Consider the following 26398-nt stretch of genomic DNA (forward strand, 5'->3'; position numbering starts at 1 on the left):
CTCTCCTAAATTTTCCCCCCTTTAAACCCTTAGAAATTCCAACCCTTTGTGCTCACTGTTGAGAGATTTGAAAAGTGAGCTGTGTGAATGATTTTGGATTACCATTGACGCACAAGGTAAGTAGATTATGTTATTATGTGTTCATAATATGAAGCATGATTTTTAAGCATGAAAGTATGAGATTTAAGCATGAATTTTCATGAATAAAGTGTGAATTAAGCATGAATGAAGCATGGATTAGGCTTGAAGTTAAGCATGTATGTTTGTGTTCTATTTTTCCAGCAATTATGTCTTGTTTGTATGACAAGTTGGGCACTGTTATCACTCTTGTGGATCCTAAAATTCTGTGAACGATGGTTGTATGAGTCTAATTTAAGATAGAAAAGGTTTCATCTTGTTATTTTGTATGGATTTGAAGTTATGGTGTGGTATTTGGAATGTGTCATGATTATACTGTGATTTTCCAGGGAATTTACATGCTTTTGTAATGAGATTTTGACTGAACAAATAATATCCAATTGGCCTCAAATTACTATCATTTGAAAGGTTTATGAATCTACTTTGAGTTTGGTGTTTATGACTAGCTGAGATTCTTTGTGGTTTGAAAGATATGCTTCATTTTATGCATATATGTCACTGTTATTAGACTGTGATAATTTTCAGAAATGTTACTTCTATTGTACTGAGAGTTTGACTAAGCAATTGAAGTCCAAATGATACAAAATCACAGCCATTTAAAATATAAATGAGTCTACATCGTCTAACATTGGCATTGTGACGATGTGATGTGATATGATATGATTGTGATAAGTGATTTATTGACGTGCTTTGAGTGTATTGCACAACTGGTTGTTAACATAGTGATATCTCTCGTGATCTGGAATTTCTCTGCATGCTTTGGGCATATTGCATTGACTGGAATATGTGACTTCTGAGTACACATGAGGTGATATGTAACCGTTGGTATACGGTGAATGTGTGAGTAGATGTGATATTGACCACTATACAATAGGTCACCCATTGCATAGTGTTTTATATTACATCTTGACATGTCTCATCTTATAAGCATTATTTGATTCAGAGCATTCACAGTGTCATGATATTCACTAATTAAGAGTATTCACAGTTTCATGATAAACCCTATTTCAGGTGTGGCAGGTTCACAGAAAATGGGCATAGCATCTGGTTTACAAGGAATCGCAACTTGGTTATAATATCACAATTGAAGTAAACACAGCTATCTCTCGTTCAAAAAGCGGTATGGAGTCAATTGAGAGTTGTTTGATCAGTCCACACTTAGGTACAACATAAACATCAGTTTAGGGGTTTTTGCATTTTACTAGTAGTGACCTGACCCTCTTAACAAAGGCATAACTCTCAATCTAGAGGGAATATCAAGATGATTCTAACATGCAACTTTAAGCACACATACAGATCTTTATGATGGCAGTGGTTTAGGAGCAATAAGACTTCATTTAATCAGCCAAAACCATAGCAACAGAGGCAACAATTTGGTATTTCAATGAATCTGCTAAGAGCGACATGCCTCACAATTTGGATCATAGCTTCCTAATCATACAAAATTTGAATTGGGTTGAAATATCAAAATCACAGTAGACTCATGTCTCTTTCAAATGGCTATAATTTTGTGTCATTTGGACTTCAATTGCTTGGTCAAACTCTTAGTACGACAAAAGTAACATTTCTAAAAATTATCACAGTATACTAACATTGACATATATGCACAAAATGAAGCATATCTTCCAAACCATCAAGAATCTCAGCTAGTCATAAACACCAAACTCAAAGTAAACTCATAGACCTTTCAAATGGTGGTGATTTGATGCCAATTGGATATCATTTGTTCAGTCAAAATCTCATTACAAAAGCATGTAAATTCCCTGAAAAATCATAGTACAATCATGACATATTCCAAATACCACTCCATAACTTCAAATCCATACAAGATAACAACATGAAACATTTTATATCTTAAACTAGACTCACACAAGTATCATTCACATAATTTCAGGATCCACAAGAGTGATAACAATGCTCAACTTATCATACAAACAAGAACTAATTGCTGGAAAAACATAACACAAACATAGATGATTAACTTCAAGCCTAATACATGCTTCATTCATGCTTAATTCATGGAAATTCACACTTTATTCATGCTTAATTCATGGAAATTCATGCTTAAATCTCAAACTTTCATGCTTAAGAATCATGCTTCATATTATGGACACATAATAGCATAATCTACTTACCTTGTACTCCAATGGTGATCCCAAATCCTTCAGCTCACTCTTCAAGCCTCTCAACAGTGGGCATAAAGAGCTGGAATTTCTAAGGGTTTAAAGGGGGGGAAACGTGGGAGAGAGAGAAGATGCAAAACTCTTGAGAGAGATGATGTGGGGGTACTTATAAGCATAAAGGAGAGGTAACATGCAAGTGACAAGTGTCATTTATGCAAGGGCTAAATGATATGTAAGTGCCATGTGGTGCTCATGCTCATGCAAGTATCATGTGGTGCTCATGCTCATGCTCATGCAAGTGACATGTGGTGCTCATGCAGGCACAACATAAAAAGGTTTCCCCTCGGCATTCACGCATGGTGTTACCCATTACACGCATGTCGATAGCTCTCTTTCTACATAGACGGCGTTGCCCCTCTCTCTTCACAATCGGCTGCCGTTCTCTCTTCACAGTACTTCCTCTCTCTCTTCACAGTCGGCACTGCCTCTCTCTCTCTTGACAGTCATGTAAGTCTTTTCTTTTTCTCTAACTCAGAAAAATTTGGGTCGTTACACAACTAGCCCACATATTGTAGAAATGCGGGCTAGTCAATAAATATATTTTTTAAATATAAATTGATCATAATTTTTAGAGAATATACAATCTTTAACATGGAGATCATGAATATGACTTTTTTTTTTTGTAAACTAAAGATAATAATTATATTAGGAAAACATTTAGATTGTTATTTACACTTGTTTTTAGATGGACCATATGTTCGCATCCATCTTTAAGATGAACGCTTTATACCTCTGGACAACATATTGTAGAAATGCGGTCCAACCTGCATGAAACAATTTTCCTTTTCAAAATTTCTAATTTTTATAGGTATGTTCTTTATGTACCAATTTTAAAAAGAAAATTGTTTCATGTGGGCTGGATTGCATTTCTACATATACAGTCCTGAAAGTGTAAAGCATCCATTTTAAAGATGAATGCAAGTTGGTATTGCATCTAAAAACAATAGAAACTAAAAGTTCAAATGTTTTTTTACTATAATTATTATTTTTAGTCTTTAAAATTTATTTATTTTTTCATATTCATGATCTCCATGTTAGAGATTACATGTCCTTAAAAATTAAACCTTAAAATCCATCTCAAAAACATATTTATTAAAAGGCCCGCATTTTCTACTTATACGGCTTGGCCGCATAAACATGGGATCCATTTTAAAATTTTAAATTTTATAATTAAAGGGGCCGATGATGGCCTTATACAATTCACACCCGTACTTTTGGGTGTTTTACTAAAAATAAAGGTTGGTTTAGTGTTTTATAATTAAATGACATTTTCGAACGATGCGAGGAAGCTGAGCTGGACTGCCCGCATTTGGCAGCTCTTTGCAGAGGCAGTCCTCCTGTATATAAACCCTAGGAACTCATTTCAAACTTTTAGGAAACCCTAAATTTTCTCTTTTAAACCCTGGAATCACAGAGATTTTTCTTGTATCTGTTTTCTTCTCTGCAATTTTTTGGGGAGTCCTCCATAGCTATAGGACGGGCCGTTGGTTTGGTTGTGGAATTTGAACTGATTATCGGTTTTCAACGGGTGTCAAAACCGGTATTTTCATGGCTTTTACGAGGCCTGAGAAGCTCTAATAGCTTTGGAATCTGAAATTCAGAGGTTGCATATTTTTTTGGGGAAATTTCTCGATTTGATCAAGTATTGCAGATGCTTTGTGATGATGTATTATTTGGAGAGTTTTTCTGGTTTTGGGAGATGATGGCGGCTCAGAATGGATGGATTTTATATATATGATGAAGAGTTTATAGAAAGAACGCTTTTTTGAAGTATTTCAGGTGTAAATTTGATGTAAGTTTATCTTTTTCCTTTTCTATTTGTGTTTTAGATTTTACAATGAAAGTGTCTTGCTTGATAATAAACAATTTTAATAACAGGTTATCGAAATTTTGAACTTTCTACTATTCAGAGTTTTTGGATGTTTTATGATGAATTTTATTTACGCACTGGGAATAAACTGTGGAAATTGTATGATGAGATGAAACTTGATGGATCACGGGTTTTAGTTTTGTTGTATTTGTGGTATTTGTCTGCCTTTCTCCAGTAGTTTTCATGTGAGGGACTTCTGTTCTTAAATAAAAAAAGTGTTATTTGAGAGCCTCAAATTTTATATTGCAGATGTGCGGTTCAAAGGATTCGTTGTTCTGGGTGAACAATCCCAACTTGCCTAAAAAACAAAAAGAAAGAGAAAAAAGTTGAACAGTTCATATTGCTTAAAAGATGAAAAAAAGGCTCCTCATCATTTCCACAGGAGACATACATGCATTATGTGACGTTTTGTTGGACTTTCAGAATAGGCAGGACACCATACCGTTCTTATGTAGATTTTGGATACTTGGAGTTAGCTGAACTTGTTCTTCAAGTTTGGTTATTGAGGTATATGCATTGATAGTTTAGGTCTCATGAGGTCCATTTTCATCTTCAGTGATGTTTCAAAGTGTGAATTGGCATACCAGTTCATGCCTGCTTGCATTTCTAGAAACCAAGTTTCCATTGTAGATATCGATATCTACTTTCGGGATCAAGGGTTTCTGTTTTGCTAAAATCTAAAAACAAGTGCCCAAACTCCGAAACTTTCAACGCTGAAGGATGGTGGGCGTTTACATTGACCTTTTGTGTTTCTTGAAATTCCAGAGCTCGTCATGATTCATGAATGAAAATTTATGGACTTGGGTAGCTGCTTAATAGACAAGTCATGTGACTTATTTGAATTAATTGGGTTATGCGACACGTTTCCCCTTTTCTATTAGAGTTATCCAGTTGTTTGGGTTCATAGGTTAGACATGGTTGGGTATTGAGACTATTTGGCAGGTTTAAATATTGCATGATATGATGCGTAAGCACTTCACATAATATGAGGATGTAATTTCCTCTTTCTTATTTCTACAATTTTTTTTTTAAATGTCCTTATTTCTACCATTCTTCAAAATAGCATGCGCTCAATAATGTGTTAACTGTGCCAGAATTTTACAGAGATCAGTTAATGGAAGAACATAGTCTTTTGTTTTGAGCCATCATCGTAATGAAGTGTTGGGTGGGGAGACAATAAATAACATGCTCTTAGATTCCATAGCCACAATGAGAGACATTCATGGTGGTCCTGATGGCTTTGCCATTCTTTATCATGTTTTAATATTTGCACGACATCATCAAATAAGACTTTTTAATGACGATTGCCTTATGTAACAAGTTGAACTTGACAGCTAGTAGGTATTTGTATGCGAGTGACTTGCAAGGATCCATTTTCTATTTTTCATATTTCTTTCATTGGCAATAACCCTTACCATGAGCTACAATTGGTTGCAAGTAACATATTGGTGTACTTGATCACTTCTTGATAGAACAATATGATCCTGACCATGGGAACTACGTGCCCCCTGTTGTTTGATATATATTAGTGATGAGTGCCAAAAGATATTGAAGTGGCCTTTGTTTGCAATGAAACCCAAAGGATTCTTCAGTGGGGCTAATTAAGAACCATCAATGGGTTCTTTGTGGGGATTTGACCAAGATTCAAAGGTCACTTCACAGGTTTGTATTGATTTCTGATGCTGTGAGTGCTGCCGTTGCATTCTCAAGAATGGCATCTACTGCATGCTTAGAAGGAGTTTGTTTGCTGTTATGTCAAGTCCTCGAGGGCCCTTGAGGGCATGGAATGTGTTGACAGCGTTGTAGGACTACACTAAGTTTAGACAGTATGTAGTAAGGGTGGGAGAAGTTGGGACGTGATGCTTTTGTGAACTGTGATTTCTCAATTTAGTGGATTTTGTTTGTCTTGATAGTCCAAATGACTAGTTGATGGTGAATATGTATAGGGGTAATGATCATTGTGATGGCATATATTATTTATAACAGGCGGGCATATACACTCCTCAAACTAAACCTGACTGCTTATGAGGGTAGCTGGTGAGGATTTGGCAGTGTGTTGGTAGTTGGTGGTTTGGCAAAGTCATTCATTTCGATGACATTCGCCTTGAATCTTGATGTAGCCATTGCTGCCAGTACATGAGTGTTGCCTGATTGTTTACGACCTCAACCTTATATAAACTTTTCCCTTATATAATTTCCATTTTATAATATTAATTAAGCGTTTGGAGAGGTGGTAGATTGTTTTTAATGCAAGGCGTTGAGAGTTTGAACCCCATTGCAAACATATTTTTTTACAACTAATGAAAATTACATTAAGCATATATAATTTAGTTATCCCTTTCTTACCATTCAACAAGTAATGGTGATGTCATAGCATGTGAAGGTGTGGTATAGGTTGAGTGGGGTTCCATTCCCAGTGTTAGCAGTGGTTACCTTTTAATTGCTAGAGAATAGTACAGAGAGAGAGGGGGTTACCTTTTTATTGCTAGAGAATAGGAGAGAGAGAGAGAGAGTATTGCAAGTCATGGGAGTTAAAGCATGGACTTGCCAAAGCAAAAAGTAAGTGATGCCATTTGGAGATCCAATATTATATGCGAAAAATTGTAGGGCAGTTGAATTTAAAGTATTGACATTGATGATGGCAGCCGACAGATGAGATCATGTGTCGAGCTTGTGTCTCAAAGTGTCGACACGTGACAACAGCCTATATATGGATTGTCAAGGTAACACTGCATATGTGAGAGAAGAATGAAAAAGATGAAATAGTTATTTCCTTATTATCCCCTCTGTCCATTCTGATCATATGCTTGTCAGTCTGTCTTGTTAGGGACAATAGCCCTCAAGTGATCACGATATGGAGACATAGTAGCTAAGGAGCACTAGAGTTTTGAGGGCCATGATTATAGCCCAAACAATATTGCTAGAAGGGTATATGTTAGCTAAGAGGGTGTACAAAGAAATATTGCAATCATGACAGTTGGAATTAAAACATTCATAGATATTAACCATTTTTGGCCTATGGTTTGTTGGCTGGAAGACTAGGGAGCAAAACTGGATAAATTAGGAACTATTGCAGCTCCTGTAATAAATAGTGGTGCGCTTTCTTTTTTGTGGCTGGGTGGCTAGATAATGTCTTTATTACTATTTTTTTCTAGTAGTCATTAGTTTATATTTAGTCATTTACTACTATTTTATTGTTCTTCAATTTGTATATTTTTTAATAGTGTCCCTGTTTCATGTGACTTTTCTCCCTAGCAAAGGTAGTTGATCACCTCTTCTTTGAAAGCACAGCATGGTCCAAGGGATATTAAATGCAGATAAAAGGCATTTTGGCTTGTTCATGAGATAGAAGTCCTGGAATATTTCTGCTGTCACTAGATAGGGGTAAGTGAAACAACATATCAAAATTTGTCTTTTATTGATATGATAATATGATTTATGGTTAATGGGCTGGTATTTCTTCCAAGAAAATTAATGGACTGGTATGTGTTGTCGAGGAACTGTCTCAGTTGGCTGTAGAGGTTCTCTAAGCATTCGATTCGAGATGTGCCCTAAAGAGGGTGCTATTAACACTTCATGGGATCCATATTGTGGAGTCTAGACCCTGATGGGAAATATGGTACATTTGAAGTTTTTTCTTGGAGGTATTATAGAAGGATTATGTGCTTGTTGCCGCATGCCATTGGGATAGATTGCATGTCTAGTGCCTTGTTATTTCCTCAAGTTGGTGGGTTTTATATGTTGTGACTCTTCTCTATTGCATTGAGGTGTTTTATATTTAATAAAATCTCACTGTATTTAAAGTTTTAAACCTTTTAAGAATCAATTTGTGTAGTTAAGGTTTTTTTTTTATTACTTTTAGGTGCCGTTAGGCCAAGCTTTGTGCAGGCCTTGCGTTTACTATGTTATTTGCTCCTTCAATGCTTCATTGTCCAATTTTAGTAGAAGTGAATTTGAAAGCATAGAAAATAGTTGAAATTAGCATTCTCATTATTTTTATGGTTATATGGTGCAATTTGGTGTGGTAAGCGAGGTGATGAAACACTGGGTGTGCTTGGGAATGTTGCTAGTTCGTTACATGAATGGAAGTGCTTGAAGGATTGCAGGTTTCTTTAAAAATCTTAGTCGTAACAGTTGACAAATAATAGAAATTGGACTGCAAATTACTGAATCGACTAAGCCGTCCAGGGTTTTAGTTCGATTGAAAGGAATTGCCCATTTCACCTTTGGGAAATTTTGTCCAAAAACTGGACCTTGCACGTCCATCCACTCTATTGTTATGGCATACCTTATTTGTGATTCTCATTATTTAATAACTAAAAGTGAGGTATAATTTCCCATAAAATACATGCATTCAAAATACTGAAACACCCCTACTTGGGTTGTATACACTTTACAAGGGGAAATGGAATGTATAGATTGAGCATTTACATATGATTGAAATCTGTTTATTACACGCATTTATTTGGATGAAGTGACGAAGTACGACATGGTAACCTAATTATGAAAATAACTATGATAACTTTCATGTATCTTTGACTGGAAGCTGCTGCTTTATTTCTATTGAAGAGATATGGCTTCAGTGTATCATTATTTAATTAACGCTTTGCTTTTGGAATTTTCAACCTCGCATCTATGAGTAATAATTTTTTTTGTTTATTATTAGTTTTTTAGTGTTTTATTTTTTTTGAAAATGTTAACTTTTTATTAGTTTTTGAATGTTAAGTAACAACTCTTTTATATGTGATAGAAAAATCAAATGGATTATCATGTACTCGTAAAAATGAAGTTTCAGGATTTGCGGTCATCAACATCAAAAAAATGATGAAACATTGATGGAGTATGGGACCCCCTGAACAGGACATACCCAATTGATGGGTCTCACCCTCTGTCATCACCCATCATTTTGTTGGATAATGATATCTCTAATAGTACTAGGGTTTGGCAAGTCCATTGGATAATGGCATGCTTCCCCATACGTAGTTTGCATCTCATTGTTTATGTCAAATTGAGAATTCATGACCCTCATAATCAGTCCATGACATTTACAGCGGATATTTGGGTTAGGATCTCCTCACAAGGGAAACCAGCATGGGTGTCAAAGCTCATCAAAATGCGACAGACTCTCCTAAAGCTGAGGTGGGAGAGATTGACACAAGAGCACCTTTTGAGTCTGTCAAAGCTGCTGTCTCCTTATTTGGTGAAGGAGCCTTCTCTGCTGAAAAACCAGCTCAGAAGAGGCAGAAGCCCCCAGGCTTTGAGGTACCCACAAATTCTGTGAATCCAGGGGAAGTTTTAGGAAAATAAATGTGGTCTTTTTATCAAATGATGAAGGCATCATTAGTTTTTGGGTGGGGGTTCTCTCTCTCTCGCGTATATGTGCATGTTGATGCATTCAAAATCCTATGCTTGCATATGTTGGCATCTGAGGTGCATCTGTGTGCATGCACGAGAGAGAGAGAGAGAGAGAGAGAGAGAGAGAGAGAGAGAGAGAGCTTTGATTTTCCCTCTAACCCTGATCTCCCTCTCAAAAATTGAACAGAACATCATGGCAAAGGAAACCCAGCTCCACATGGCCCAGAAGGAGCTAAACCGGCTTAAGGACCACCTAAGAAATGCCGAAACCGTCAAAGCCCAAGCCCTAACTGAGCTTGAAAAGGCCAAAAGAACCATCGATGACTTAACCCAACAGCTCAAATCCATAAACTCTTCAAAAGAATCAGCCCTCAAAGCAGCAGAGGCAGCAATCACACAAGCTGAGCGCTCTGAACCCTCCACCCCAAGAACACCCACTAGCCCAAACGCTTCATGGCAGCTTGAGCTTAGCCAAGCTCGAGAGCAATACACAATAGTCATGGCCGAGCTTGATTCAGCTAAGCAAGACCTAAGGCTCATGCGTCAGGAAATAGCTGCCTCCTCTGATGCAAAGCAAGCAGCTCTTCTACAAGCTTCTGATGCTCTTCGCACTTCCGAGATTAATAGCATTAGAGCAAGTGAGCTTTCTAGAGAGATAAACAATGCTAGTGAGTCATTGATGCACGTGAAGCAAGCCTCTGAGCAGGCTCGGAAGGAGCACGATGATCTCATTGCCGTTAAAGATGAAGGTGCAGAAATTTCCAGGCTTGCATTAGAGGGGATTCGCCGGAAAATCGACGATGTACACAAAACTTCTGGCGAAAAACCCGCTGGAAATGATTATCCAGCCGAGCTAGCAGCCATGAATGCTGAAATCGAGAAAATACATGAGGAGATAAAGGCTTCAAAGGCATCTGAAATGGATTCTCTGAGATTTGTGACAACAGAGCTTGATGGGGCCAAAGAGACACTTCAAAAGGTGGCTGATGAAGAGAAATCCATGGAAGTTGCAGTGGAAGCTTTGAAGCATGAGCTCGAGAGGACAAAGAAAGAGCATAAGGAACTTGTAGAGAGAGAAAATGAACTCGAATTGATCGCTGCTAGGCTTAACGAGGAACTTCAAAGGGCCAAGGCTGAGCTTAATGCATGGACCGAGCGCGAGGCTAGGGCTAAGGGTGGGTGCGATGAGCTTGACTCAGCCCTTAAGCAGCTGGAGCTTGAGACCCAAGAGGCTCGGGCAGAGGCCGAGGCCTCAAGGCTTAGTGCCGAGAACTTGCGCAATGAGGCTGATGCCAGTAAACTTGCCCTAATCGAGAAAGAAGCCCAATTACAACAGGCCCTAGTAGATGCAGAAGAAGCCAAAAGGGCTGAGGCTGCTGCCCACGAAGAAATCAGTGCTTTTTCTGAGAGGGCTTCGGCCTCTCGAGCCTCAACATCTGAGGCCATGGGAGCTGAGATTAGGCTTTCAAAAGAGGAGTTTGAATCTTTAGGGCACAAGACAGAGGAGGCTGAGAGGCTCGCTGATATGAAGGTGGCAGCCGCCGAGGCTCAAGTGGAGGCTGTTAAGGCAAGTGAGAAGGAGGCTTTGAAGAGGCTCGAAGGAGTGCGAAAAGAAATTGAAGAAGTTGGGGCTGCCATCAAAGAGGCGACAAAGAGAGCTGAAATGGCTGAGGCAGCAAGGAGAGCGGTTGAGGGAGAGCTCAAAAGGAGGAGGGAGGCTGAAGCTGCTCAAATTTCGGCCACTAAACCCCAAATACCGGCGAATGTGGGTCAGTTTCCAGCACCCCAAACTCAAATTCCGGTGACTATTCCTCGAGTACCAGTGACTGAAAGTCGGATTCCAGCTGGTGGGGAGAGGACCCAATGGCCAGAAAAGTGGGAAAATGATCGGAAAATGGAGAGGTCGGCTTCGGGCTTGAAGAAGAAGAAGGCTATGTTACCTAGTTTGAGTGGGATATTTTATAGGAAGAAGAATCCAGTGGAGGGGGGTTCGCCTTCTTATCTTCCTGGTGAGAAAGCAGGGTGATTTGGTGTGTTTTTGCGTTTGTAAGCTCGAATGATTATATCTGTTCTTTATCCATGTATTTTGTTCTTCGTTTTTTCCCTTTTTCTCTATTTTCTCTCTTTTATGTTGTATTTTTGGAGTTTGGAGATTTGGGGTTGTGTATATTTGCAGTTATGGTGCTGCAACAAGAAGAGGTGCAGAGGTGATGGAGTGAAAATCTTGGGTCCTTTGATTGAAAGTGTATCTAATGAGAGGAGTTATCGTCATACGTGTCTTTGGCTAGGTGGATTATACTCTTTCTCCGTCAGTTTCCATGCATTGCATGCATTGCAGTGTTTTAAAAATCGCCAAATCGACTGAACCAGCTCCAAAGTGCCCGAGCCGGTTTCAAATCAGCAGATGGGTCCAAGTACCCCCTGATATAGGGAAGATTCTCTTTTTTTTTTGTCTTTTTTTTTTCAAAATAAAAAATAAATCCAATCTCCCCCAGTTTGAACCATTTCTTGTCATTTTGTCACAGATTAAAACGATTTTTTTGGTGAGGTCGTCACTTTAAAGCTCCGAACCTCAAATCTGAAAAGGGGCTGGGGTTGTGATGGTAGCATCCCCATATGTTAGTCATCACGCTGTGGTTTTTATTTCGACTTTTTTTATTTTTTTTCATTTTCCCTTTTTTTTATGAAATATGTTTTAAGCACTATATGCAAAACTGCCCCGGTAGAACCGGATCCAGCCAAGTTATCTAGCCCATTAGTCAATTTTGGTGGTAAAGCGAGTGGTTTCAGAAAAATTCAAAAATAATTATTAAAAATTCGAAACTAAGAAATTGATTTGTAACCTTTTTTTTATGATTTTTAACATTTTGACAAAGATTGGAAAGTGTTTTGAGTATAAATACTTATTTTTACATTTTCTCTTCTTTTTTGAATTATTTTTAAAATGCCCCCGGTCACATATTGATTTTTTAAAACATATTTTTTCACTACATTTTAACCTCATGTTGAACTATAAATTTAAACATAATTGTCATACTTTTAAGAGATTTTTTGTATTTTCTATTTTTTAACAATTTTTTGGCCTGGTCAGGACCTGCCCGACCCAGGTTGGGTGCCGTTCCTAGTTTTCCTGCACTGGTTTTAAGTACTTATTTTAAAGGCCTCTAACAAATATATATTTGGAATTGTCCGATTGAAGGACATGTTGAAGAGATCAATAACTAAAAAATTTGGGCTTTTTTGGACATTAAGCCCAGATATGTTGGTTTCTGATTGTTTAAGGTAAGTACCTGGTATAAATTGTACGCCCTAGTATAAGTTGCCTTACCATAAAATCAAATCCAATTAATTGCCAGTTACCCAAAAAAACAAAAACAACTGCCATATATTTAAAGCCAAAAGATATTCTCTCATGGGAGTATACCATCCGTTTACTCCCCTAGGTAAAGCTTATAGTACTTTTTGGACCCCAAATTTTGGGGATGTAATGCCTTAAAGTTTTAGCCGGAACGGTTAACTTGACATGGGACGTGGGCCCGGAAGCGGTTTAACCGGCTTAACCGGTAAATTGGTCGATTCAACCATTCTAATCGGATAAGTCTCGGGCGGTAAAAAAAATGTTGAAATAAATAAATAAATAAAATATGAAAGCATATAAAAAATAATTAAAACAAAATTCATTCAAATGAAGTTGAAAATTAATGAAAAAAAATAGATTTTAACCGATCGATTTGTGACTAGGGGCATTTTTAAATTTTTTTGAAAAAAATATAAAAGTGAGTATTAATGACCAAAATAATTTTTAATCTTTACCGTAACATAAAGAATATTATAAAATGCATTACAAACCTAATTCATTATTTTGGAGAAATTTATATATATATTTTTTATTTTTTTTAAATACTGGTCGATCACCAAAACACCCAAAACTGGAACCGGCTAGTGGTCAGTTCCGATCTAATCGGGTGATTCGCTATTAGATCGTCCGATTATTCCAACAGTGCCTTCAACCAAGAGTTTATCCCAACAATAAAAAAAAACTTGGGCAAGCCAATTCAGACTTGCTCGAGTAACTTTGCCACTCTAACGAGGCGAAGTATCCTCGAGTTGGATGGGCAACTAGGGGATTTAAAAAAAATATATAAAACTTATAAAAAGTCTAAAAATAATAATTTATTTGTAATATTTATTTTTATTAGAAATGACCTTGCGAGACCCTCTCATACCCATATGTGTAGGACCTTAAAGGATCACCATTAAATTTGACACATATCTTTAGAAAAGTCAAATCACACTATGTCATAACTTTTCTAGAGATTGTGCTAAATTTAATGATGATCATTTGATGTCCTATACAATGGATGTGGAAGGGTCTCGCACAATCATTACTTTTTATTTATTTCTTTTATGTTTTGTATAATTTTGGTAAGGATTGGAAAATATTTTTATCATGAATACTTATTTTTACATTTTTCCTTTTTTTTTTGGATTATTTTTAAAAAGCCCCTATTACAAATTGTTTTTTTTTTCAAAAATCATTTTTTCATTACTGTTTTAACCTTATTTAGGTATGTTTGATTTAATTTTACTTTAAACATATTCTACCTATTTTTTAGGATTTTTTTTGCCAGGCCAAGACCCAACTTGACTCGAGCCAAGTAGCTCGGACTCAGCCCAAGCCTGGGCAAAGTCTCGTCCCCGATTCGTGGCTTTGAACACTGGTTTAACCTCATAAGAAAAGAACTTTTTGAATGGAACACTCTATATATTAAAAAAAATAATGTCTCAAAATTAAATAGAGACCGGCCAATTTTTGAAAGGAGAGATCTAAGCATAAAAAATAAAAAATAATTTTTTTTTTTTAAAATAATCATATAGTGATTCTTAGGTGGTTCCCAAAAATGTTGGAATGAAAAAATCCTCCCAAATAAGTTTTTATTACATGCACAATATGCTCTAACGGGAGCATAACATGTACTCATATTGGATTAAAAAAAATAATGTGCGCTCATATCTAAAAAAGTCACCGGTTTGGAAGAGAGTATCCCAGGCTTGCTTGCTTTGGACCACGCTTATCACTGGCGTCACGACACAAGCACCTTAAGAGAGTGACAGTATATATATATATATAGGATAAGTTACATATTAACAAGGAAAAAGGGTTTAATAGGGATCCAAGTAAATCCTCGCCTTATAATTTATCGGAAATTGCAACTCAAGTATCGGAAAACTTTTATATCGATCATCTCGGATTGAATACTATAGTTGTGAAAAAAAATTCTGGATTTTAAGCTTTAGAAATAATATATATTGTAACTTATTATCTAGACCATGTATTTCACTTTAAAAATAATATATATTGTAACTTATTATCTAGACCATGTATTTCACTTTAAAAATAAGTGTTGTTAGTGCGACAAGATCTGCACTATTTTTTTAGTTTCAAATTTTATTGTGAGTGTTGAAAATTGATGTTAGAACCATATGAAGAGATGGGGCTTTATTTTGTTTCCACATAATCTAAGCCTTATAGAAACTTCATATTTAGAAAAATGAAAACTCAATATCTATAGGTTTCTTGAAGGGATGACTGGGCCACCCCAACTTTGAACATTTCAAACATCAGTCCCATTCCTTAACTATTCCATACCAAGAAAAGGGTCCACAACAAAATCAAACATACGAGGGCGACAAGAAAGGACTGCATACGTATTAGAGAGAGAGAGAGAGAGAGAGAGAGAGAGAGAGAAGGTGGGTTGCTTGGTAAAATTATATACAATGATTTGAGATATTTTAACAAGTTGGAAAACGATAGCCTCCAACACGTGCCCTATGTACCCCATTTTCTCTTTCCACTTGAATAAGTAATGTCTTTTTTTTATAACAAATATTCACAAACTTTTATTCATCAATGGAGGGAATACATAGAGTCATTTACATTTAGGAAAAAATTTATATAGAATCAAATTAGAGCTTCCCTCAAAAATTTAACTAAAAGTGGTTGTTTTGATGCCCAAATATCTTGAAATTGATCATCTCGGCATTAAGATGCATGGAAATGAGAAAAAAAAAATAGATTTTAAGTTTTGAAAATAATACATCTTGTAACGTATTTTTGGACTCTCAATTTTCAAGGTTTCATAGATATGCTCGATCTACACTCTTTTTTAAGCTTTAAATTTTATAATTAAAGGTGAAAATATATTATAAGGCTATCGTATAGATTTCCAGTGCTGAAACCACATTTCTCGACACTCTTTGAAGGTGCGTTTTATTTTGATTGTTTAGAGCCTCGGCTTTATGCAAACCGCACCTTTTACATTATTGAAGATTCTAGTCACCGAAAAGAAAACCCATTTTTTTGCCAAAAGATCGGCAACCTAATTTGCCAGAAGATTCGAGTCATTTTGTACGCCTACTAGCTGACTGCTACAGTAAAAGCCAATGGCCCAGATTGAATCTGGGTCGATTTGGCGGTCAGGACTTCTTTTCGTATTTGAATTTTAATTTTTTTCTATAAATTAAAATTACTTGAAATGTTAGGTATATATTTTTCTCATCAAGGCGTACGTATAAAAATATAAAAAAATAACCAAAATACCCTCGAAACTTTATAAGGGTATTTTGGTCAATTTTTTCATGTAAAATATTTTTTTATATATTTTTAGAAGGTTCACTAATTTTTTATGTACACACGCTTCAAATTTCAGATCAATCCGATTCGAAAACTGGCCAAAAACCACTTTCGATCAATAAATAGGTGTTTTTATTGTAGCAAAACGACGTTTTTACTATAACAAAATGCCATTTTACTATAGTAAAACATCGATTCTCTTTCAGACCTGAATTATTTCCTATATACTGATAGAATCGACATGAGATGACTGAAAGAAAGACACATGTGATCTAACCATAGTATATAATAATTTTTTCTTTCTTTTTCAATTCTTTTTTTTTCTCTTCACGATCTAGATCACTAACAATACGTTTTTTTACAATATAACAACTTCAAAGAAAATAAAAATAAAAGAATACCATAGGATTTCAAGAACTTGAAGCCATTAAAAACCACTATTTTCATTAACAAAAGAAAAGACGAAACCTATGCTTGGAAATAAAAGATATAATAAATATAATATGGAAGAAACAAAAGAGGGTGTCGGAGATTACCTTTACCATACTTCTTACACGCCACATCGATTCACCACCGCTCGATGACGGTGGATCTAATGGTCAACCTTCAATTAAAACAGGGAAAGTAAGTTTGGACAAGCTACACTAATGGAACATGAATCCCTTTGATGACAAAACTCAAGCCCTAGGTGAATCCCCTTAGCAACTTAGTTTGAGATAGATGATTTTCTTTTCTACCACAAGTCTAAGGCCCAAAGAAAGACAAGAGATCTTGAGAGAGATGACAACTCTTAATAGCTTAAACCCCTTAGGTTATTTCACAATGTGGGAGACATAAATCTCAAAGATGAGAGAGTGGGGCGTGCCTCTTTTGGTAAGTTAAGAGAGAGATAGAAAGATAAGGTGTAGAGATTTTGAGTAGCGACAATATCTTTTTATAGTGTTTGATAAAGACTAGGGTTTCTTAAGATTTTCTTTGGCTTGCCACTCATGTAAGATCGAATATGCATTATTGATTTTAAGTGACTTGTGGGTGACATATTTAAGCTCTTCATCCCATAGATGGGCCATCAACATCAAATGGAAGCTGTAAGATCATTATCCATTACTTCTTAAACCATTTTTTCATCAATTAAATCAAATAAAAAATTAATATATCATAATATTATTCTTTCTTATTTTGTGCACAATCATTCTCATGCATACCAAAATATCATCAAAGTTTCCTCAAGGCTCAAACTCAAACTTATATCTCAAGCTTAAAACTTGATCTCCACAAAATAGAATGTTTCTCTAGGTGGGGTGTACCACCTATTTAAGCACATAATGGGCCCATCAAATATGCAATAGTGGCCCAAAGATTTATTGGGCCTTTCATGTAATTTAAGTTATTTTTATATTTTAAAAAATATATAAAATTATTAATTGAATTTTAAATCATCATAAAATCAATATCTCTGTTTTTATAAATCTAATTTTGATAAATAAAATATCTAGAGATTAAAAAAAATTCAAATAACCATTCTAAAAACAATATATTTTTAAAATAAACAAAATAAAAAAAAACTTTGATGGGAAAATGATCTATATAGTATAAGAATAAATATCCGCTAGGGCACTCCATGTCCAACCGCGAACTACAAACTATACATGCTTTCTCAAATTGACTCAGCGTTACCCATGACCCACAGTCCATACAGGAGATTATTAGTTGGTCACTAAAGTCTAGCCAATGGGCAAGGGGTCGTAGTCTCAACATATGGATTTCAAGTCCCCTACTTGATTCAATCTATAGCTCAATGGTACACATGAGATATCTCTCGTACATGCATACGCTTCACCCTGAAAGGTGATTTGCTTTCTCGAAAACGACTATCGATGTGTATGTTGTATGATGGTACAAATGATGAGGCTTTAGCTCCGTCTCTAAAGGCTTCCATCACACACAAGGGTTACACAGTCCCTCGGCTCTCATCCGGGCATATTCCAACTTCATTAAGCGCTAACACACTAAATTCTTATCGATTTTATCTCTATGCCTAGATATATTGGGTTTTTTCTAACCAGATTGACCAAACATATTAAGCACAATCCAATATTAACAAATATTATTTATTTAGGTCCACAAAGGATCGTACTCCCACTAAATTCATGTTTCACTATATATTTTCATCAGACAAGCGCTCCTTAGAGCTTTTATTTACCTATTCCTAAATTAGACCTGGTAGAGCTTTTATTTACCTATTCCTAAATTAGACCCGGCAATGCGGTGCCGACCCAACAATTTTTAAATTAGTGATGCGGCACATAGTTATGGACTTATGGGTAAACGCTCCGTTCCAACAATCTAGGTTTTAACAGGTGAGGTAAAAAGACCCCCTTTCAGGCCACTACAATAAACTCACTAAGTCACAATACAACATTACTCACACCTAAATCTCAATTTCAATTCAATTCCCTTCTGTATCGCACTCCTTTACGCTTCCATCTTTCTCTCCATCCATGGCTGCAAGGGACGACCCTATTTCACATTTCACCCCTTCCTCAAGCCCTATAGTGTTAGATTCCGGCGTGCTCTCGCCGGATTCCGGCCAGAACTTGGGCGGAAGCTTGCCGAACGATGGGGTTTTGGCCGGAGAAAACGGAAACGACAGCGAGTATGGGTTTTTCCGGCCTGAATTTCGGCAAAACCCACTGGTCGGGACTATTGATTTCTACGAGAGACACGTTTTCCTTTGCTATAAGGGGCCACACGTGTGGCCTGCACATATTGTAGCTGCTGAGTTTGATAGGGTTCCTAGGCTTCTTGCTGCTGCTTTAGCTGCCAAGAAAACAGAGGTCAAGAGAAAGGTTAGGGTTTCTTTCCCTTTTTTTGATTTGACTTTTTGTGTTTTTTTTTTCTTGTGTTTTTTTTTGTTCTTTTCTTTTTTAGATGAAACGTTGAGAGAAATATTAGCTTTGATTTCAAACATTTTTTTGGGTTGTTTTTACCTCTTTTTGGAGGTTTTGGATTTTGTCCTGTGGTTTTTGTTTTTGACTTTTTTTTTTTTGTTTTCTTTTGTGGCCAATATGGATTGTAATATTCAGGTTTCTTTCCATTTTATTTCAGTGTTATGTATAATTTTTTAGCATTTTTTGAAAATTTTATGTATTTTTTCTTTTTAATTGATTTTGGGGAAACTAGTGAAGTAATCCTGATTCAAGGATCGTCTTATGGTGTTCTTTGTTAATTGATTTCCTGTGTGTGCGTGTGTATTTAGATTTTTAGGGCATTGTTGACTTGGCCTGATGCAGCTATTGTTGATGTTAAAAATGATTGATTGGTGATCATGAAAAATTATGTTTCTTGGCTCTTTTTTTTTGTTTGGTAAATGACTGAAAACCTTATTCCTTGATGCTACAAAAACTGAAAAACTGATTCTTTGATGATTTATTCTCTCATTTTATGATTATGTCCTTACTAATTTTGGCACTTACTTGATTCTTTATTTGCTGTGTTGATTTATGTATGGGTGCGGTTTGTATAGAGCCGAGGCTCTAAATAATCAAAGTAAAGCTCGCCTTAAAATAGTTTTGAGAAATGCGGTTTCAATACTGAAAATCTTTGTGATAGCTTTAAAATATATTTTCATCTTTAATTATAAAATTTAAAGCTTAAAAAATAGTCTAGATCGAGTAGATCTATGAAAACTTGAAAATCTTGAAAATTGACGGTCCAAAAATGCATTACAATATGCACTATTTTCAAAACTTAAAATCCTTTTTTTTCTCATCCGTGCATCTTGATGTCGAGATGATCAATTTGAGGATATTTGGGCATCAAAACAACCTTTTCTAGTAAAATTTTTGAGGTGGGTTCTAATTTGATTGTTTTGAGCCTCGGCTCTATATAAACTTTTTCGTTCATGTATTATGTATTGGTTATAACTTGAATTATTTATTTATTGTTATATCACTGTTTAATTTATTTATCTTTTTTTTTTTCTGGTTCTGTGTTGTTGTTACTTGTTATTTTTAGGTGATGAATGATATGTCTGAACAATTTCTGATTGCTACTGAAGTTATGTTCTGATGCCGAGGGTAGTTGGTGATTCCTTAAATGGTGACGACTATTTAGAACCGAACCTTCGGTTATGATCTCAATATTATTTGCTTAGTGTTGTTATTGTGCATTTTCGTCGTCATCTTCATTACATCATGGTAATATTGTTATAAAAGCCATTGATGACAAACCGCTGCCGCATACCATTGAGACTAGGGCAAGCTTTCTATGCTTCCCCTACCACATAAAACCTGTATACTTCCCTTATCCAACCGTCCATTCTGAATGGAAGGCTAAGATTGCCCCAATCACAATGTCACTTCTCTACACTATTTTATTTTTAATTTTTTTTCTATAAACTATTTTGACACCAAATTTTGGAGGTCCAATCCTCTATTAAACTTGCACTAGCAAAAAATATAAAAAAATATTTTCAACAAAATAAAATGACCAAAATACCCTTAAAGTTTCAAGTGGTATTTTAGTCATTATATTTTATCAAAAATTTATTTTTAATATTTTTTGTAGGTGCACCCCAATGAGAAGATGGCATGTACGAAATTTCATATACATTCAATTTGTATAAAAAAAACTAAAAATAAAATACTTTGAGATCTCGGATCTAAGATTAAACGGTGAGTGGCTCTCTTGATCAAAAGTGGACGGCTGGATGGTAGGGGACGCATATATCTTCTATGCTGTAGGGGAAGTATAGAAACCGTTCCCTTGAGACTAACGGGGAGTTGTATAGGACGCTGTAAGACCTATAATGCTTTATGGGATGGAATGTTGGGCAGTCAAAAAATAACATATCCATAGGAAGACCGTAGCTAAGATGAGGATGTAGAGATGGATGAGTGGCAAAGACAAAGAAAGGCTAGAATTCGGAATGTACACATACGAGGGAACTTAAGTGTGACTTCATTAAGTTATAATATGAGAGAAAGTAGAATTACGTGGGCTGGTCATGTGCAATATAGATCTAATGCATCATTGGCTAGGAGGTACGATTTGGTTTAAGTAAAAGGCTCTAAAGGAAAGGCCTAAAAGGATATGGATCGAAGTAGTGTGAAAAGATAAGGTTATTTTTGGTCTTACTGAGGTTATGATCCTTGATATAGAAGAACGGAAGAACATGACTCATATAGCCAACCCCAAATAATTGGGATAAAGCTTGGATAATGATGATGACAAAACTAGTGATTCAAGCTCGCCCGAGTCAGTGGGACCCAACGGTATGCATAACTAACCCTAGAAATCAGCCAAGTTTGACTTGTATCTTTTTTATATTAGGGACATGACCGAGTCTGCATCTAACTTGGGCTTCGGACCCTAATAAGTCCAAGTCTGAGACCAAGTTCAGGCTTTTCATCACTGATGAAAACCACATAAAAAAATTTATCAGGGCCACTCTTAGTGATGGCTAACTCATTAAATTGTTTTTGGATTTTCACCGCCTGCATTCGAGATCTTGGAACCTTGTAGTAATGCATCACTTGTTAATCCGATGGTTCCAGTCAACTTGGTGGCTGTGTGGTTACCAACAAAGTTAGTCAGCAATATTCGCTCTTATGAGCATTATGTTTGTTTGTTTATTTCTATAAATCACTGCCATGTTTCGTTGCCTTAAAAGAATCAAGAGAAGTTGGGTTGTAAAGTTTTGTGGTGCCTTGAAATGCTTATCAGAACATAGAAAAGAAACACCTTAACAACGCTTCAATTGTTAATTCTTCTTCGATATATGAACTAACGATATACAGTTAACTTCTATAAAAATTAATAAATAATAATATGAGTAGCCTCTCATTGTTGTTCTTACTTGAGAATTTACACAATAAGGGGAGTGTTCAAATGCCATTTGTTTGGTGATGGGTAGTGTTCAATGCCATGTATTTGGTTGTGGGGGCTTAAGCTTGTTGAGAATAGCTTCCATATTTTGATTTATAGTTCTTGCGTATCCTTAATTTTGTGATTTCACTTTGTTTTGACTTTGAACTGAAGGGTAGGGATTCATTTGTAGAGAGGAGTATTTTCTGGTTTTGAGTTCCACTGTTTTATGTGTTTTTAAATTTTTATGAACAGACTCGCTTAACTATATGCGAGGGGCGTGATGGAACTGAAACATCAAATGGTGATGTTTTGATCTTTCCAGACATGATTAGATACAGGTGTGTGATCGGTTAGACGAATTGTATAATTATCCCCATCATCAGCCACCAAAGTGATAGATGGTGATGGAGTATGGGACTCACCATTGGAAATGTCTTGTTAGTGGGTCTCACTCGTGGCATCAATGTTAATCACTTCAATGGATGGTGATGACCATATGGACTATGTTTTCCCCCTACTGCATAGTCCATTGGATTGTTTTATGTGCTTTACCTTCTGTTTATTGACCGATTACTCCTGTGTCTTTTTCCCCCTTTGAAAGCTTTACCTATCATTGAGTCTTCTAAACTGATAATATTTGCCTGCAAGGATGCAGGAAACTGACTCATTTTGATGTCGACACATTTGTCGAAGAAGTGCTCGTAAAAGAAACAGAATGGCTTCCTGGAACACCTGAAAAATTAAGCAGCTCTTATGTATTTGTATGCGCTCATGGAAGTCGTGATAAGAGATGTGGTGTTTGTGGCCCCCCTCTGGTCAAGAAGTTTAAGGAAGAGATTGAGGCACGTGGCATGAGCAGTCTTGTATCAGTTAGCCCTTGCTCACACATTGGGGGTCATAAATATGCTGGAAACGTAATCATATTTGTTCCAAATAATGCTGGGGAAGTAACAGGTCACTGGTAAGATATTACTAACCTCCTTTCATTTGCTTTTTTGCTTTTTTTAAAGTTATGCTTATTAGTGCTTGGCATAGGTTACATGTAATTTGGTGAGGGCCATATCTTTGACATAGAAGTTGACATTTGTTGGTTAAAAAAATGCAATAAATTTTTGTCCTACTAGTTCATGAACACAGACCAGATCCCTGGTGAGGAGTATCATCTTTTTCATGGGTCTAAGTAAATCTATCTTAAGTTGATATGTAATAGTCATGTATATGGTCATACGTATTCTTTGTTCCTCATTTTATGCATACTGCAATAACTTTTTCTTCAGGACATTCATTGTGAGGTTAACTGGCTTATTTTTCTTTTATTTTTCTTCATTTCCTTTTTCCCAGGTATGGGTATGTTAGTCCAGAAGATGTTCCCATCCTGCTTGATCAGCATATTGGAAAAGGAGAAATAGTAGATCAGCTCTGGAGGTAACAATTTGCTTGCGTCTATTTTTTTTCTCTTTCTGCTCAACCCTTGAACTAGCAGTATTCTTCCATAAAAATGATCATGGGCAGAATCTTGATGTGTTTATGATCTGGTATTGATATCCATTCGTAAACTTGCATGTGACAGAATCGTGACGTGTCAATGATCTAGTATTAGATATCTATTCATAAACGTGCATGTGACATTTTGTCTTATTTATGATATTGCATTATATTAAAATGGTTTTATGAAAGGGTAAAATTGAATGGCCTGCCTTCTATAGCTTCAGTGTTTTAAGAAGTTCTGTGCATTTTCCATGGAGACTTCTAGTATAATTTAACAGTAACCTTCCTTCCTCATCACCCATCAAGTGATAAAAAGTAACATGAGCATTGATACTACTCCCGCCCCTGATATTTTCTATTTAGCCTTATGCATTCTTTATCCATATAGCTATCTTCTCATGGAATAGATGTGAATTAAATCTATTAACAAAAACGTAAAGGCAGATAAAAGGGAAACAAAAGTAAATGGGAAGCACCTATATCTTATAGGTCATGGCTCCCTACTATTGAATTGTCTTTTGCAGGGGTCAGATGGGTCTATCTGCGGAGGATCAGAAAAAAGCCCAAGATCTCAGGCTTCAAATTAACGGCAAGACTGAAACCACAGATGAAATTGAGGGGGAAAATCTAGAGAGAGAAACTAAACCGGAAGAACAAATGAATGGGTCCCAACTCGAACCTGTTGTGGGTTGTTGTCAGGGTGAGGGTAGTGGCTCTTCGTGTTGTCAAGATGTGGGCCAAGAGGAACAGCCCAAAGATCTGAAAGCTGAAGAAGTGGGTCCTACAAAGGTGAAGGCAAACGGTGCGGGTCCTACAAAGGTGAAGGCAAAGGGTGCTTGTTCGAGGAAGATTTGCGTTATGCCATCGTGGTTTGAGAGTTGGGAACGAGAGGACACCTATGCGGTGCTCGCTGTCATTGGGGCAGCAGCTTCTGTTGCCCTCGCTTATCAATGCTACAGGAGGTTGAATTGATGTTGGATGGGTCTTTGTCCCTTCTTTCTTGTTGCCCACATCCTCTCTCTCTCTGTCTTCCCCCCTCCCTCCCCTATCTTTGTCTACTTGTTCATCTTGCCTTCTCTCGCTTGCATTGGTGCCATTTGTGCCCTCTGTCTACGTAAGTATTGTGCCTGTGTATGCTCATGCATGCCTTTTCTTTTTGGTCCATGCGCGTGTTCTCTGTTGCATTCTTACGTGTTTGTTCATTTGCTCCTTTATTTCTTGACATAGCCCATATACCCTGCAATAATATTAGATATCATTACCCCAGATTTCTTGCTTACTAGTGCTGAATTTCCTTTTCTGGCTCCCCCTCTCTGTTCTTGTGGTGGTTTGGGATGTGTAAGTGACTCCATAGTGAAGGATTTGAAGGGAGGGTATGGGGCCATGGAGATTTTGCAAGAAGATCTCACTCTTGGAGTTTTCTGGACATATGTGCAGTTTCAAGAATAAAACAGGTGCATTCATGTAGATCTGCTTTATCATTACGAGTCTATTACTAACTGAATGCTAATCCTAACTTTTTGTTCACTTTTATGAGAAATAGTTTGCCTAGAAATATTTTTTGGATACTTTTCCTTCATTTCATTTGAATTTCCAACTTCTTCTTCATTTTGTTTGTCTTGATTTTTTATTGGAATAAGCAGTTATAAAACCAGACAAAAAGTTGAATCATGGTTTACATGATTCCCTTAGAAAACGCTCTACTAAATGAGCAGAGAGGCACGCTTTCTCTCTCTCTCTCTCTCTCTCTCTCTCAATTTATAGGCCAAGGGAATGAATGGATTGTGTCCAAGCATGCACTAAAGAGAGGATGAAGCCTTCAGAGAAAAGGGAGAGAGAGAGAGGAAGGGAGATGAAGGATTTTGGAATAAATAAAACTCAAGAGGAGCCTCAGATTGTACATGGAGAACGATGTCACAAGACTTTTCATTGCAGAGATTGGGTTCTGCTAATAACACATTCTCAATAGAACTTTCATGGTGTTTTCTTGCAACTTAGTTCGTACATGCGTTTTTCTTTTAGGTTTTTTTGGCCAAGTTTTCAGTTTCGAACTCGAAGTTCTTGTCACGTTTTTTCTTATAAGAAACTGAGTCGGAAGTTGAAGACCTGACCCGGTCATTTGATAAACAAAAAAGAATTTAAGAGTGGGTTGGAGCTTCGTATTCGGATCTAGTCTTCTTTACCCAAAAAAAAAGTGTTAAAGACCATGTTGGAAGTTGGAGATCTGACCCGATTATTGAAGGGAAAAAAAAAAAACAAATTTTTTAAGACTGGATTGGAGCTTCATGTTCTAACCCAATTCTTTGGTAAAACTCGTGTAGGAAAAGCAGACGGAAGAATAAAAAAACCTGGGTCGGAACTTGGAATTTTGATCGGAGAGTATATCAGAAATATATAAATATGGGAAAAGTTTATATAGAGCCGAGGCTTTAAACCATCGAATTGTAGCCTATATAAAAAATTTCACTAGGAGAGGTTGTTTTGATGCTCAAATATCATTAAATTGATCATTTCGGCATCAAGATGCATGAACATGACAAAAAATTGGATTTCAAATTTTGGAAATAGTGTATTTTGTAAGGTATTTTTTGGCCGTGAATTTTTAACATTTTCAACTTTTCAGAGATCGGTTGATCTACATTATTTTTGAAGTTTTAAACTTTATAGATAAAGATGAAAATATATTTTAAGGCTATGACAAATATTTTCAAAGTTGAAACAACATTTCTCTGACACTATTTGAAGGTAGGCTCTAATTTGATTGTTTAGAGCTTAGGCTCTAGACAAACCGTACCCCTATAAATATACACCGGAGAGTTTGAGGTCAAGCCGCAAGGTGACAGCTACCGTAAACGTCCA

General features: G+C 36.4%; 2 protein-coding genes and 1 long non-coding RNA gene across 12 annotated transcripts; all 3 read left to right on the top strand.

Annotated features, from left to right (window-relative positions):
* The first annotated feature begins 4 nt into the window (after window positions 1–4).
* Window positions 5–3087, top strand: LOC148780249 (uncharacterized). 3 transcript variants are annotated; one of them, XR_016042218.1, is made up of 3 exons: window positions 5–116; window positions 1150–2493; window positions 2582–3087. It is a non-coding gene; the product is annotated as an uncharacterized LOC148780249 (long non-coding RNA). The 3 variants fall into 3 exon arrangements; XR_016042220.1 differs by having other exon boundaries at window positions 1150–2446; XR_016042219.1 differs by having other exon boundaries at window positions 1150–1258; window positions 2307–3087.
* Window positions 3088–3584: 497 nt separating this feature from the next.
* LOC18447595 (weak chloroplast movement under blue light protein (DUF827)) lies at window positions 3585–11817 on the top strand. 7 transcript variants are annotated; one of them, XM_020675553.2, is made up of 4 exons: window positions 3586–4113; window positions 7452–7575; window positions 9243–9453; window positions 9734–11817. In XM_020675553.2, the coding sequence occupies exons 3-4, from the start codon at window positions 9283–9285 to the stop codon at window positions 11570–11572; spliced, it is 2010 nt and encodes a 669-aa protein (XP_020531212.1). In that variant the 5' UTR covers window positions 3586–4113; window positions 7452–7575; window positions 9243–9282; the 3' UTR covers window positions 11573–11817. The 7 variants fall into 7 exon arrangements, with proteins under 7 accessions (XP_006857751.1, XP_020531212.1, XP_020531211.1 ...); XM_020675552.2 differs by having other exon boundaries at window positions 3599–4113; window positions 7447–7575; XM_088849099.1 differs by having other exon boundaries at window positions 3604–4113; window positions 7447–7575; window positions 9259–9453.
* Window positions 11818–18603: 6786 nt separating this feature from the next.
* On the top strand, window positions 18604–25094 carry LOC18447594 (uncharacterized). Of its 2 annotated transcripts, XM_006857688.4 has the most exons (5): window positions 18604–19029; window positions 22304–22389; window positions 22707–23012; window positions 23393–23476; window positions 24064–25094. In XM_006857688.4, exons 1-5 carry the CDS (start codon window positions 18682–18684, stop codon window positions 24509–24511), a joined length of 1272 nt encoding a protein of 423 aa, XP_006857750.1. In that variant the 5' UTR covers window positions 18604–18681; the 3' UTR covers window positions 24512–25094. The 2 variants fall into 2 exon arrangements, with proteins under 2 accessions (XP_006857750.1, XP_088705228.1); XM_088849102.1 differs by lacking the exon at window positions 22304–22389.
* The last annotated feature ends 1304 nt before the right edge of the window (window positions 25095–26398 follow it).

Source organism: Amborella trichopoda, chromosome 10 (genome assembly GCF_054954075.1).
Source record: "Amborella trichopoda isolate Santa Cruz 75 chromosome 10, AtrichopodaSantaCruz75HAP2 v2.0, whole genome shotgun sequence".
Taxonomy (NCBI): domain Eukaryota; kingdom Viridiplantae; phylum Streptophyta; class Magnoliopsida; order Amborellales; family Amborellaceae; genus Amborella; species Amborella trichopoda.

Excerpts from the sequence above, each read along its gene's own strand:
- LOC18447595 (XM_006857689.4), top strand. The coding sequence starts at position 9,283 with ATGGGTGTCAAAGCTCATCAAAATGCGACAGACTCTCCTAAAGCTGAG. Across the intron at positions 9,454-9,733 it reads AGAAGCCCCCAGGCTTTGAG|AACATCATGGCAAAGGAAAC; the intron begins GTACCCACAAAT and ends AAAATTGAACAG.
- LOC18447594 (XM_006857688.4), top strand. The coding sequence starts at position 18,682 with ATGGCTGCAAGGGACGACCCTATTTCACATTTCACCCCTTCCTCAAGC. Across the intron at positions 19,030-22,303 it reads AAACAGAGGTCAAGAGAAAG|ACTCGCTTAACTATATGCGA; the intron begins GTTAGGGTTTCT and ends TTTTATGAACAG. Across the intron at positions 23,013-23,392 it reads GGGGAAGTAACAGGTCACTG|GTATGGGTATGTTAGTCCAG; the intron begins GTAAGATATTAC and ends CCTTTTTCCCAG.